At 36.0% G+C, this 13,775-nt stretch overlaps 1 protein-coding gene across 1 annotated transcript; it reads left to right on the plus strand.

Annotated features, from left to right (window-relative positions):
* The first annotated feature begins 630 nt into the window (after positions 1-630).
* Positions 631-12,005, plus strand: LOC110781998 (uncharacterized). The gene is made up of 17 exons (XM_056837816.1): positions 631-951; positions 1,052-1,094; positions 1,723-1,844; positions 2,760-2,867; positions 3,150-3,291; positions 3,378-3,467; positions 4,061-4,156; positions 4,267-4,738; positions 5,181-5,323; positions 5,494-5,849; positions 8,450-8,617; positions 9,467-9,757; positions 9,871-10,215; positions 10,480-10,524; positions 10,606-10,691; positions 11,104-11,185; positions 11,373-12,005. Exons 1-17 carry the CDS (start codon positions 775-777, stop codon positions 11,451-11,453), a joined length of 2,847 nt encoding a protein of 948 aa, XP_056693794.1. The 5' UTR covers positions 631-774; the 3' UTR covers positions 11,454-12,005.
* The last annotated feature ends 1,770 nt before the right edge of the window (positions 12,006-13,775 follow it).

Here is a 13,775-nt window from a genome sequence, read left to right on the forward strand (position 1 = left end):
CAAGCTGCTTGTCGTGCCGTGTCTGGGCCGAGAATTTCAAGACGGTGGTCCCGACACGGCCCAAGTTCACGAGCCACCATGTAATGCTTACGTGTCTATGACTAATTTAGCGTGCTTTTTAGTGTTGTGTCTTGTCGTAGTGTGTCTTGTAATGCTTTTTCCATAAAATGTTGTCCAAGTACAACACAACCCGCTAGTTGCGCATCGTGTCGGGCCAAAATTTCGAAATGGTGGTACATGCACGACCCAGTCGTGGCCCAAGTCCACATGTCGTGTCATGCTTACTTGCCTAAACCTAATCCTAATTTGATGTGAGTGGTCATGACTTAAATGTGCCTTTTCCGGACCGTTATCGTAGGGTTTTTCATGCTCTGGTTGGACCGACATCATTCTATCTGACTTATTTTGTCTGAATTTATATTATATGAACTTATCTGAATTTCTTAACTGAACTTATTTTATTTAAAAAAAGTAATTTAATTTGTAGTACATTTATTTTTATTAGAAAAAAATTATTTGTTTTCAATTTATCTTATCTGAACTTATATTATCCGAAATAAGTCAAAGTAAGTCTAACAAAATAGAAGCTCGGTCAACAAGGAGGCAATAACAGATCAACAATTGGAAATTCTTCCCTCATTTTCCCGCGTTACGTCCTCTCACAGTCTCACCCATTTTCGCCCCTTTTCTCCGTCTTCTTCCTCTCAGTTACTTCAAACTCAACATTAACACTCACACTTTCTCTCTCCTCTTTTCTTCGATTTTTCCAGAAAAATGGATACAAAGCCATTCAAGGGTTCAAATGTGTTCATGTCCAGAAATTTAGTACCTCCAGAAATCTTCGATTCACTTCACGATGCCCTAAAACTCAACGGTGCTACTGTCTTCCTTTGCTGCGATCCTTCTCGCAGCTCTCCCAACGATTTTCACGTCATCGCTTCCTCCCACCATGTCTGAATTGCTTCTATCCTCTTTAATTTCACGCTAATTTTGCCGTTTTTTAAAAATTTTATGATTTACTTTTGTTTTTTTTGGTGTTCAATTTTTTCAGGAAAAATTCGAGGATTTGAGAGCTAAAGGATGCAACTTATTAGGTAATTTCTGTGATTATATTATTTTGGTCCGTGTTGTTTCTATTTGTAGAGAATTTCTGAAGAAATTGATTAAAATGGAGGAACCTTCACATGAATTGTTATGCAATTGTTACTTTTTACTACACTTGTTATTAATATTTCTAGATAGTTTCTTTTTTTATTGGAAGGACTTGTGGCCTGTTTGTAGTACTTTGTGATTTTGATAGGGTTTTTGTGTTATGTAGTGAGAGATGATTGACCTAATAATCAGTGGCGAAATTAAAACAATGGATGAATTTTGTGGAAGTGGTGCAGTATTATATAGGCAATTCAAAGAATGCAGTAGTTGTACTTGTAGACCAGCCGAATTAGAATTAGAAAAGAATTAGCAAATGAAAATTATGAGTAATGGCAATCACTTTTTATGTTTTGGTATGTTATTGTTTCTTTTAATTTTAGTAAGACTCCTTATCCGAAAAATCTTTCCTAAGAAAGCCTCGACCTGATTCACATGATGTACCCTTGCTGATTCTGGTTTAGTTGAGTAGGTATAAGAAAAAATGTGAGTGTCTTCATAAAATTTTCTGTTATCTTATAGCATTCCACTATATCATACATTACTAGATTGTTAATTTTCTTTTGTTGGCAGGTCCACAATGTGTTCTTTCATGTGCAAAAGAGAGGCGAAGCCTGCCTAAGCTAGGATTTGTTTGTTGTCTTGCTATGGAGGGTGTTAAAGTTCTTGCATCTGGCTTTGGAGAAGAGGAAAAGGTAATAATTCAGGAGTGCATACAAATAGGCTCAAATAGTCTGAAATTCATGTAAGCGCTAATAAGTTCTGATAAGGGCTACCAAGTGTATCTCACAACTAAAAAGAGTTCATACTAGTGAAAGAATAGAGCTTGTATCATTATCAAAATTTGATCAAGATCGTGATGAGAAGAGACAGGGTTTTGGACTCCAGGGCGTGCTTGAAAATTTGAATTTTTGAAATGGGACCTTAAGCTCTATAACTTAGCAAGATAATAAGTATAACTGGACTGACCTTGTATGGCATGTTGCATCAGATGCTGAAAAGAGTTCTAATTTTTCAAGAATTGAAGGCGGAAATATCTAAACTACCCAATTCTTATTTTTATGAAAAGAGAAACTTTGAAGTCTCTCGTTTAAGTCAGTCGTTTGTTTCACCCTAAATATGTCACCTCACTACAAAATTTTATTTGCCTGTCTCACTGTAGGGGGGGAGGGAGGGATTGGCGTGCAGCATGATTTTCTTTAGATGTAATATCCATTATATTTTGTTAGATGACTGTGTTCTATTCTATTAGCCTATTAGGAAACCTTTAGTCATGACTCATACACTTGAATTGAACTTTGTCGTATGTCTTTCTCTTACTTTTTTCTTTGTTTTTTCTAAGTTGAGCTGATAATTTTAAATCCTTGATGTTAATAGTAAATCTGAAATGTAACGTATTATTGGAGGTTATTAAGTTGACTACCAATAGGCAACAGCTGGCTTCATTAGCTCATCTAGAAATATTTCTCGACTTTGCTTGATAATTTACATTTTGGATCTGTGCCTGAGATGCTGTGGCTTATTCGTAATCTTGATAATATTTTTTCTTGTGCCTTTGGTTATGTATCTGTTCTTTTAGGTGAAACCTCATTTCAGTGAACATTTTGCAGGAGAAAATAAGAAATTTAGTGATTTCTATGAGTGGAAGCTTTCACACTAAGATTTCATTGGATGTAAATTTTATCATCGTGAAGAATGTGATGGCTAGAAAGTACAAGGTTTTTATTTCTTCTCCCTCCCTTCTTGGAAACGTAATCTAGATTGTGGGATAATTCTGTCAAAGTCAAAGATGGTTTTTCTTTGACAAGTTTGGACCTTGAAGATGCATATTCAGAAATTTTTTCTAATTGTCTTCTCATGCTAACAATCTACCTTCTTATCTGAAAAGTACAGTTTGTCTCATTCTTTTTTTTTTTTGATGCAAGCAAGGGACCTTAAATTAAGAAGTTAAGAAGTTTGTCTCATTCTTTATGATTGTTTTTTTCTTTTTCTTTTTGCAGTGGGCTGCGAGTAAAGAGAAGAATATTGTCACTATTAATTGGTTGAACCAATGTTGGGTTGAGCATCGCGTTGTTCCCCTGGAGTCATATAGGGTCCCACCATTCTTAGGACTGACCATCTGTGTTACTAGAATTCTTGCAGGTTAGCCTGTTAGTTTTGAATTAAAATGCTGATGTTGTCTCTATCGTTTTGAACTAATTTTTTTTGCGAATCAACACACCTTTCAGATGAGCGGAAGCAAATGGAAAAGCTTATCATACAAAATGGCGGAAAGTACTCTCCTGAACTGACCAGGCTCTGCACACATCTAATCTGTGAAATATCCTTAATTTTATGAGATAGCTCATTCTAATTCATATTTATTTATTTATTTATTTATGTATTTGTCCTTTACTATGGTAGAGAAGTTCCTTTGTCCTGGGCTTTGGCGTGCATGCCGGGGAATCTATCACTTGAAACAAATACTACCACAGTGTCAACAATGTTGCTTTCACTAATCATGACTGATTTGCTTGCAAGATGATCACTCCTGTTTCATTTCACTTTTAGTATTCCCTTATTTGGTCGCCGTCACAAGTAACCCTGTTTTGCTGTTTCTGGTTTCTTAGGTAATTCTTTCACAATATTTCTGTCACAATATTGAATTATGATTCTCACTTGTTTGTTGTCAAATAAACGTTTGAGTTATAAAATTAATCCCTTTTGTACTTTGTATCAAGATATCTCATGCTTCAGTGCCTTGGCTTACCTTTTTGATGTGTGTTCATTCCTTCAAATTCACATTACTTCTGCTCATGAGATGCTTCTTGTGTATATCACCTGAATACGCCTTCAATTACAAATTTCATGTCTAGCCTTTTTGCCACAGATACTTCTGGTATTGGTAGTGTTTTTGTCCTTAACCATGCACAAGTTCCTGAAGGTGACAAATTCAAAGTTGCTCAGAAATGGGGGAATATCAGTATTGTTACTCGAAAATGGTTTGATCAGTCGATTGCTAGAAGAGGTATGCTTCAGTGTTCCTTTTTTTTTTCCTGGTTTTATTCTTCAGTATCTAGGACCTAGGTAATGTGCAACTGTGAATTTTGACCTTGACACTCTTTCTCGCTGTACCAGTATGTCTCGATGAGGAAGCCTATCCAGCTCAGAGTGCTTCCATGAGGAATAAACCAATTTCCAAGTCTTGTCAGGACAAGTGTACCATTAAGTCACAATCTTTCCTATCATCAGCAGCCACAGATTCATCTTTTCAAGCAGTTCCATCTGTGTGGACAACAGATTCTGATTTGGATGTTGCTCAATCTCAGAATGTTTCTTCTGCGTGTCAGAACGTCTCTGTCTTTACTAAGGAGGAAAAAGCTGGACCTGATCTACCTAGTAATGCCAAAGATCTGGAAGGCTGTGTCGCTGATGATTCAGAACCTGATGACAATGACTTATACCTGTCAGATTGCAGAATTTGCCTTGTTGGATTTAATTCTTCTGATGTGCGAAAACTAGTTGGCATTGTGCGTAAAGGCGGGGGTTCCCGATACATGGCATCCAGTGAGAGATTGACACATATAGTTGTTGGAGAGCCATCAGATGTGTAAGTCCCCAATCCCCTTTAGTTTTATTGGAAAGGGTGCTATCTTTCCAATTTTTCTATATGCTGGAAGAGTCCCTTTGCTTTCCCAACTGTTAAACCTGGTGCATCTCAATGTCCTAGAACCCTTCATTGGCTTGTTTTAGTTCCGTTGTCTGCTAGAGATTGAATCCCCATACTTGCTTCTGGTGTCAGTTTGCAAAGTGACTAACTTGCCTAATTTTCACATTGTTGAAATTGTCAAGTTTTCTTTACATGAAATTTGAAGGTTCAAGTTTCACCCCAAGATTAGAACAGTTGCTGATCAAATCTCAATAATTTATGGTCTTTTCTCTTCTATTTATGATTTTCTGCATTCACTTCTTTTTTGATATGTTAAATCTCTGTTTTATCTCTATAAATTCCAAGGCTGAGTTTCCTTTTTACACCGTGCATTGTTCATCAGAGAAAAACGGGAGTTAAGAGGCTTGGCTGCTCATGGTGTCATACGCATTGTTAGACGAAATTGGCTTGAAGATTGTGATCGTGAAAGGAGAGAGGTTCCTGTAATTCAGAAGCATGCTGCTTACGATTTACTACTTTGCAAAGGTTTCTTTCATTGTCCATCATTGGCTGGCTTCTTTTTGTTTGTGTAGTTTGTTTATACAGTCTAGTTTCTTGACTTGTTTTTTTTTATGTGTATTCTATTTTCTAATTGTTTGGAATAACTTGGTGAATGAAATATATTTTCTCCTGTCCTCCACACTTGGGCTGTAAAGATTCGATGGGCTTGTCAGTTAAAGCACCTGGTCCTGTCGTGAGCAGCTGCAAACAAGGGGAAAGCTTAACCATGCCTATTATCCCACCAACTGCTCCAACTTCAGGCACTGTAAATTCAATTTCTGAGATTTCACTGGAGAAAACTGAAGAGGGCATCTTGGATATCAACTGGAACAGTGGCCGTTCTGCTGAGAGAACAAAGACTTCTCCCAGAAGCGCAAAACTTTCTGCTGTAAATGACAAACACACAAGTCAAAGGAAGAACCGGCGTAGTGATAAATTACGTAGTGAGAAGTCCTTGAAAGTATTTACGGGGAAGCGTTTTTGTTTCTCACTTTCTTTCCCTGGTGACCGGGTAAGTTTTTTTGGTTTCATTTTTTTTGCTAGGCTTAAAATCTTAAATCAATTTGGTGTTTTATGAAGCTGTTGACTCTTATGTTCTTTAGCAAAATGTAACTTGTGTAATGTGATGAATGGAAGCACACATATGATGAAACTAATGTGCAATGCCTACTGTTGTTTTATTTTCCCATCTCGCTTTTCTGGTATATGCATCTTCTGCATTGATTTTCCTTTCTTTCACCATTAATCATTATGTTCTTATTAAATTTCTCAATTTGATCGTCATAGGTACCTATGTAGTTTACTTGTTCCATTATGATAGTTTTCATGCTTCCCTTTCTGTTTCTGACAAAGCAACGTACTATGACTTCATGTGATACATAAACGGTCAAACTTCCTGTCATAGAATTATTTAGTTGGCTTTTATTTGTATACTTCGTATAATCCTATGTTTAAGTAACATTTAGCACTGTTTGGAGGTTTATTATACCTTGCTTATAGCTTTTTTTATAGAAAGGTATTTATGAGATAAAAAAGGTCCCAGAAGCTACCTTGAACTATGTTTGTGAGCTGTTCTTTGTGTTTGGCATGACTGTCAATTATGCTAGGTTTTACTCCCTCTTTTTCTTTTTCTTTCTTTTTTTACAGTAATTTTCTTTTTTTCCATATTGTAAGTTTCTTAAGATATCCAATTAATCATTTATAATCCTTTTACCAAAATTTATCCCTTTGTTAATGTACTTGCGTCATTTAGTACTTACCAATTTTTAGTGGTCAAAGAATGATTAGTCACAACTGACTATTTTGTGCGGGAATTGATGTCACAAAGTTTTACTTAATCCTTGTGCCACAACTATATACTAAGTATATGAAAATGTAGCTCTTATGCATAGTAAGTTTTTACTTGTGGGTGCTTACGAGATAGCATAAATTGGAGATTGCATAATTGCCTCTATGATAAGAATTGTAAGCTAGTTTCTATTGAGTCAAATAGAGCGATTTACTGTTTCTGAAGTTACTCCTCCATTTAGCTAGTTTCTTGGTTCTCTGAACAAATTCTCGGGGTTGTATCAGAACCTAAAATAGCTTGAGTGGGAAGAGTTTCTCTCCCTTAAATTTGAAATAGGTTACTCATTTCCTAAGCGTCTTTAGAGAATCGTGATTCCCGGCTTTGTCATATGCATGAGTGCATAAGAACTGAGCGGATTCAAATACAACAAATCTTGGCTCAAGCCGCTCAACTTTGTCTAACCAGGCTATAGAGTTCGGGTTCAAGCTTGACTCGCACTGCCAAATTTAGGATATGTTCTCTTCATCTTATTTCAGAAACTAATTACTTAATTCTTATTAGATTCAGACTCACATTAAGACGAATTGAAATAGACACAATCTAATAATGTTTTTTCTTATATTAATGCATAAGTATGGTCAAACTCCAGTCAACTCAGTAGATAGGATCGGACCAGAAAAGTTCAAACCAGATCAGAACTTATAAAATTAAGATTGGAACATCTTTTCATGTGAAAGAGAGAACAGATCCCTCACCTGAGCTCGGCTCCTAAGCTAGAATTTAAGTTCAAGTTCAAGTTCGACTCAAGAAGTGACAAGAACAGTTCAATTAAAGCTTTGAGCCTAACAAGATTTGAATAGTTTGAATACATAGGTTATTGGAAATTGAAGAGGAAATCAGGAAATCTGTAGAGTTGATTTTCAAATTAAAGAAATGGGGAATCACAATCTTTAATTAGGAATGATAAAAGAAAAGAACATAAATTAGAGATACTTGATAAGGCAAGAGGAATATGTAATTCCGAATTTTTTTTGTCAAGCTCGCCAAGAGCTGAATACAATATAGTTTGAGTTCGGCTTGTTAAATAATTGAACTATAATTTTGAACTCGAGTTCTGCTCGCTAATAAACGAACTGAGCCTGTACCAAAATTTTGATGAGCCAATCCTGAACTGTTCCCGAGCCACTCTATTTGTGTGCATCCCTAGTCATATCCCTTCCTCTCCCGCTTCTAGTCGTGAGTGCGTGACTGCATCTTCGTCATGAATAAGGAGAGTTGGGGAGCCACATCTTGACACTTTAAAAAACCTTAAAGAAGCTCCCCCCCCCCCCCCCCCCCCCCCCCCTCTTTTTTCGAGGCTATAATATTATTTGGTGGAAAGGAAGCTGAAACTATGTTTTTCAGATTGAAGACGGCTAGAAATATGAGAAAACTTGGTACTTAGCATGTGTGCATATGGACATTGAGGTGGACATTATGTAATGTACTCAAACTCCACATATATTTTAGCTGTCAGATATCACCCATTAAGGCCATAATGACATAGTTACAATTACATGATATTTCAAATATTTGTGGCTCAATATTTTGATGAAGATCCGTATCTTTAAATAAATTTGGTCACTGTTGTATTTAGGTATAAGGCTGTGTTCTAGGTGGAATGCACTGAGTTAATTTTGTTGTTTAAATTACTATCCGTATTTGAACAGTAGATTAAAACTACCTTTGAAAATAGCTCTGTTCTTTGAATGTTGTTGGTTAAAGTAATATTCAAACTTAATTTGATTTGTTTGGTGGGTGTTTGTCTTTGGTGGCTGGTTTAGAGTATCGAAGTTGTTCAATGGATAAATGAAGGTGGGGGTGAGGTAGTAGATGATCAGAGCATTATTGATGTGGACTTCACTATTGAATGCCATGGTGCGATTAACAGACCAACCAGCACTTTACGAACTACTTATGTGTCAAGTCACTGGGTTCGGTCTTGCTTAGAGGTAAGCATACCTGTTGAGGTTCATTCCACTGGTCATACTGAACACTATTATTGGATTGCTTCTCGTTCTTTAACTTATCGCACACTTGAATCTTGATTATTTTGCATCTCCATTGTTTTGATAAATCAGAATGTTAATGGAGGTCCATGAGAAATTGTTGATGCATGAAATTGAAATTGAAATTGTGAAGGAAGCTCTTTAACCAAATGATTTCTTCATGATCTTGTCACTTCCAGAATATAGCCATTGTTGCTGAAATAAACTCTTGAACTTTATTGAACTTTGGTTTTGTTCTAGAGGGAATGATTCTATGCCTAAGTTGTATGCCCAGAATCTTTTTACTTCTTTTTTTCATAGTACCCAAGAGTGAATCTTTTTTCAGACGCGGATTATAATGGTTTAAACGATGTGTCACTGAGCTGTTCTGGTATCATGTTACCCCATTTATTTTTACACTATCTGTCAGTTGAAACTTTTTGTTACAATACAGTTTTGCTTACATCCCTCTCCTCAAAAGATACGTCTATTACTCTCATCTTTACAAATCAAATTATAAGCAGAAGACCACGGTTTTTATGTTCTGAAGTTGATATGTTTATGTCACAAGGAGAAGTAGATATCACTACACTGTGCTTTTGTGGCTACATTTTTCCATGTTTGAGTAATATAATCTCAACAGCAACAATCTCTTTCGACCCTGTTTTGCTGCTTAGCTATGAGATAAGTAAGACAGATTTGCATCATTGTTGATTAGAGCATACTAAAGAATCCAATGACCTTTGCTTTCAGTTGATACGAACATCACCTTTTTGAATAATTTGACAATTTGCGTGTAATTTTGCATTATAGGATGGACGTTTGCTAGATGTTGATAGTCACATACTTTATTCTCCACTCCCCTGCCGGGTTCCTTTGCCTGGTTTTGAGGGCTTACGGTTCTGTTCATCACAATATGCTGGCAAAGACCGAATGCTTTTACGCAATTTGTGTTTTGTCCTTGGTGCCAAGTTTGCGGAGAAACTTACCAGGAAGGTTACTCATCTGTTATGTCAATTTGCCAATGGCCCCAAGTATGAGGCTGCCGGCAAATGGGGGGTACATCCTGTTAGATGCGAGTGGCTTTATGAGTGTGTCAGGAAGGTAAGACTTCCATGTAATTCCATGTTTTATTTATATAACTAATACATACCATAGTTTTGAATCCATGGAATAATTAATTAGAGCATGCTATTTGTGCCATTTATTTTGTGCAGAATGACATTGTTTCGCTCGATAACTTCCATCCAGAAGAAGTTCCTCAAGATCCTGATGCAGGGTTATGCACTGTGACACAGTATCCTACACAAGCTGCTAAATTGATCTCCATAGATGATTCATCACAGTTCTCAAGTCAATCCCAGGACTTGAAAAAGGAAAATACCACGCGTTCTAGTAAAAGGTTAAGGTTATCGGCATCGAAGGGTGTATCAGATCAGGATGGTCAAACACATACGAATTCTGCAACTGTTGAGATTATTAATGATGATGCTAAAGAAAATGATCAAGGTGTTCCAGATGTGGCTGCTGCCATAGAGGACTTACTGGAGCAAACAAGCAAGGTACGTACGAGGCTGCTCAGGTTTTAAGTTGCTATGCTAATTTATAGTGTCCTTTGAATCATTGTTTGTAATGTGGAGATATCCACATTTGTCAGTACTTGTACTTGAATGTATTAGGATTCGTTATTCATACACCTATTGCGTGAATGATACATTGTATTCTTCTTTTCTAACCATCTGATTTACATTTTGTTAATTCTGTCAATGTTTCTTAATTAAGTAACCAATTGCTAGCTAAACCTTTTCTCTTGTTTTGGATGTCAGATTCAGGATCTAAAATCACCGGTTGGTACACAGTGTGAAAAGAGTGTATCCTTACTTTTTTTGCTATCTTCTTTTTCTGTTGCTAACTTTATGCATCTTTTGTGTTCGTCCTTAACAATGAAATAGATTTTCTCTTCTGACTGTTCGATTCTCTCTAGAGATCATTCAGGTTCTCACGCTGATTTCGGGCCTTCAAGACATTGGTTAAGCAGGTAACCTCCTCCACCCAATTGGTCATATATCTACTTCAAGAGTGTGTTCGCATAAAATTTATGACTTACATCTCTTTTCTTTTGTCATAGGGTGGGTTATAATTTGACTAAAATTACTCTAAATTTGTTTGTTAAGGTGCACGATTCACATTCAGCATCATTTTAAAAATATGACAATTTCTCCCGGTCGTTAGGGTCCGTTCGGTGTCGTTTTTTGTTTCCAGTTTTCTGTTTTGTACAAAACTAAAACCAAAACATGAAAACCACAAAAAGTAGTTTTCAGCTTTTTGTTGTCAGTTTCTAAAATCAACATGAGTACTATTTACTATAAGTAAGATTATTTTTTAGTTAATGATTCAATCTATATCATATTTTGCTTGCACTGACTTCCCTTTTGGTTGTATTCTTTTAGCCTAGGGAAGGACGTCAAAGATACTTCTGGACATCGTAAAACAAACATTCATGATGGATTTACCGAAACACAAGAGTCACAGGTCTCGGTTCTGATAAACTTCCCTTTTTTTTTTTTTTTTTTTTTTTTTGCTGTTCTTGATTCCTTCGACATTGTGGATTGCTGAACGTTCATAGGACGATTTGCATTCTCTGACATCTTCCAAACAATCAATATAATATATTTTCCTACTATTATCTAAGACATTGCTAACTTTGTCCCAATTGCAGTTGGTTGGTTACGAAGAAGATCTATCTCTGAGACAACAGATGGTAGAGAGAGCTCGAACCATAAGTAGTAGCCTGACTTGAATTCCAGCAAACTGGACATCATCTTGTTCCTCTGAGAAGCAATGGAGCATCATCTTGTATTCTGAGCATCCATTAGAATGACATCTGACTTGATAAAGCAGTTTTCAGTTCTACATTAGATGACGAATTTTTACCGTTACAGTAGAAGACTGAAGTGCTTGTGTTGAACCTGTTTAAAGGTCTGTGACAATTTACAGAGCAGTACTGCAGATGATAACAGAAACTGGACATCATCTTTGTTCCTCTGATATTTCTGTCTTCATTCCAGAAAGTTGGGATCAAAAGCTGCAGTTGGTAATAACAGATATAGGCTGCTAATCTGCTATAGTTATGCATTTTGATTCAGTTACTAAAATGCATTGCTAATTGCAACAAAATGCCAATCATTGTCAGGCATTGTTTGATTTTGGGGCTCTGATGTTCTGTAGATGGTGTAGCTAGGGTTCTTTGTACATGTAGTTGAACTCTGGTGTAGCATTTGCTCTGTATGAAGTAGGAGGTTGTATTTTGGGTGTAATGCCAGTAGTTAATGATAGTTGTATGAGTTCTTTACACCGATTTGTTCCTTGATATTTGTTTCTTTCTATGAATTAATTGCTTGGTTTACGTTAACACAATTCACCCAAAAAATATGAACCACCACCAGAAACTAAAGGTGGATGTGGGTTTGGCTGGCTCGAGACCTGTCATGTAAAAAAGCCCGGATTAAATACACTCCATAATCCAGATGACAATAAGTCGAGAAACCCTAACTCGGCAAGGGCACGAAAAAAGTACAACTCGACATGTCCATGAAGTCGTATGCCTGGCCTATGTCGCATTTTTTTTAAAGCACGACAAGGTACAATATAGTTAAACCCAGAACAATATCCCTAATGAAATTAAAGAAGCTATACAGGCACGTGATTTCTTTTAAAAAATTGCATATAAATTTTTTAAAAAAATCAGAAATATCTCAATTTTGTTTTCTCTCTCCTCATTTAGTGATTTTTTTCCTAATCTCGAGTAACAATGTCGATTGGAGAATCCGCTTGCGTTTGCGCCGCCCTTATCCTTCACGACAATGATGTCGTTGCCACATGCCACTAGCTGTAAACTTCTTTTCTCTTTTCTCCTTTATTGTTTTGATCTTCTTATTAGTGTGGTTTTTTACTGAATTTGTTTGATGATTAGAATCATGTCTTTGATAATTCAGTAGATTATTCCTTTTGTGTTCTACATTTGCGTGCACATCAATTTTTATGTGATTTGGAAATTTTCTGGTTGAATCTCCAATTTCTCTCTCCATTTTCTTGCAAAATTTCTTCAAAAATAGGATTCGAAATTTTTTATGTTTAGATCCAGATTTTTCAAAATGTTTATATTTATAAATGGTTATATTCATTTTGTTAGATTCTGATGTTCATATCACTTTAGTATGAAGATTAAATATATGATTGATTATTAAGTTACGTAACATTATAATCTTCATATTCTAAGAATAAAATGTTCATTTTTGCTGCTTATAATATTTTTATTTTTCTTAAAATTGATTTTTTTTAATATGTAAGTGATTTAAAATAAAATCTGGTTAACATCTCAATTTTCTTGCCAACTTTTTGTCCCAAAAAAAAATCTAGATGTTGTTTATTGTTCAGACATACATTTTTTTGTCTGGTATATATGATCGAATGTGTGGTTATATGTAATAGATTGCCCGACTTTGTGATAAGCCTCCAGGTTTGCTTACCAAGAAGCGCCCAATTGAACAACTTGAAGTCGCGGAATCCCAAACCATTCTCCTCCTTTGGTCTACACATTTTTTCCAAGCGCCCCAATGAATTTTCCTCTCTCCTTGCTTTTGCCCCCACCAAAATTGAGCCACCATCACCTGTAACTCATTACAAAAAGTATGTGGAAACTTAAACACACTCATTGCGTAGGTAGGGAGAGATTGGGTCACTGTCTTTATCATAACCTCCCTTCCCGTCTTAGATAGTACCATCCCCTTCCACCCTTGAAGCTAAGGTTATATTGCGAAACAAGTGTATAAACTAACAAACAACGAAACCACAAATATTGCATTCCCTAGCGAGTATATAAACTAACAAACAATGGAACCACCAAGTTTGCATTATCAAGGGGCTATAAAAAGCAATGGAACAATCTTTGACTCACTTTAAACAACGAAGGTTATATTATAAAGCAGGTATTTAAAGTAATAAAGTATGCAAAAATTGTATTCCATACGCGAGTACAAACTATCAAATAATTGTACCAAATTTTGATAACGAAGGTGGTATACGAACTAACAAACAATTGAACAAAAAACGTTCAAAATAC

This window comes from Spinacia oleracea, chromosome 2 (genome assembly GCF_020520425.1).
Source record: "Spinacia oleracea cultivar Varoflay chromosome 2, BTI_SOV_V1, whole genome shotgun sequence".
NCBI lineage: Eukaryota > Viridiplantae > Streptophyta > Magnoliopsida > Caryophyllales > Amaranthaceae > Spinacia > Spinacia oleracea.

Bases quoted from the DNA above. Each gene is read 5' to 3' on its own strand.
- LOC110781998 (XM_056837816.1), top strand. From the start codon at position 775: ATGGATACAAAGCCATTCAAGGGTTCAAATGTGTTCATGTCCAGAAAT. The intron at 1,845-2,759 runs GTAATAATTCAG...AACATTTTGCAG, and splicing joins GCTTTGGAGAAGAGGAAAAG to GAGAAAATAAGAAATTTAGT. The intron at 10,692-11,103 runs GTAACCTCCTCC...GTATTCTTTTAG, and splicing joins TCAAGACATTGGTTAAGCAG to CCTAGGGAAGGACGTCAAAG.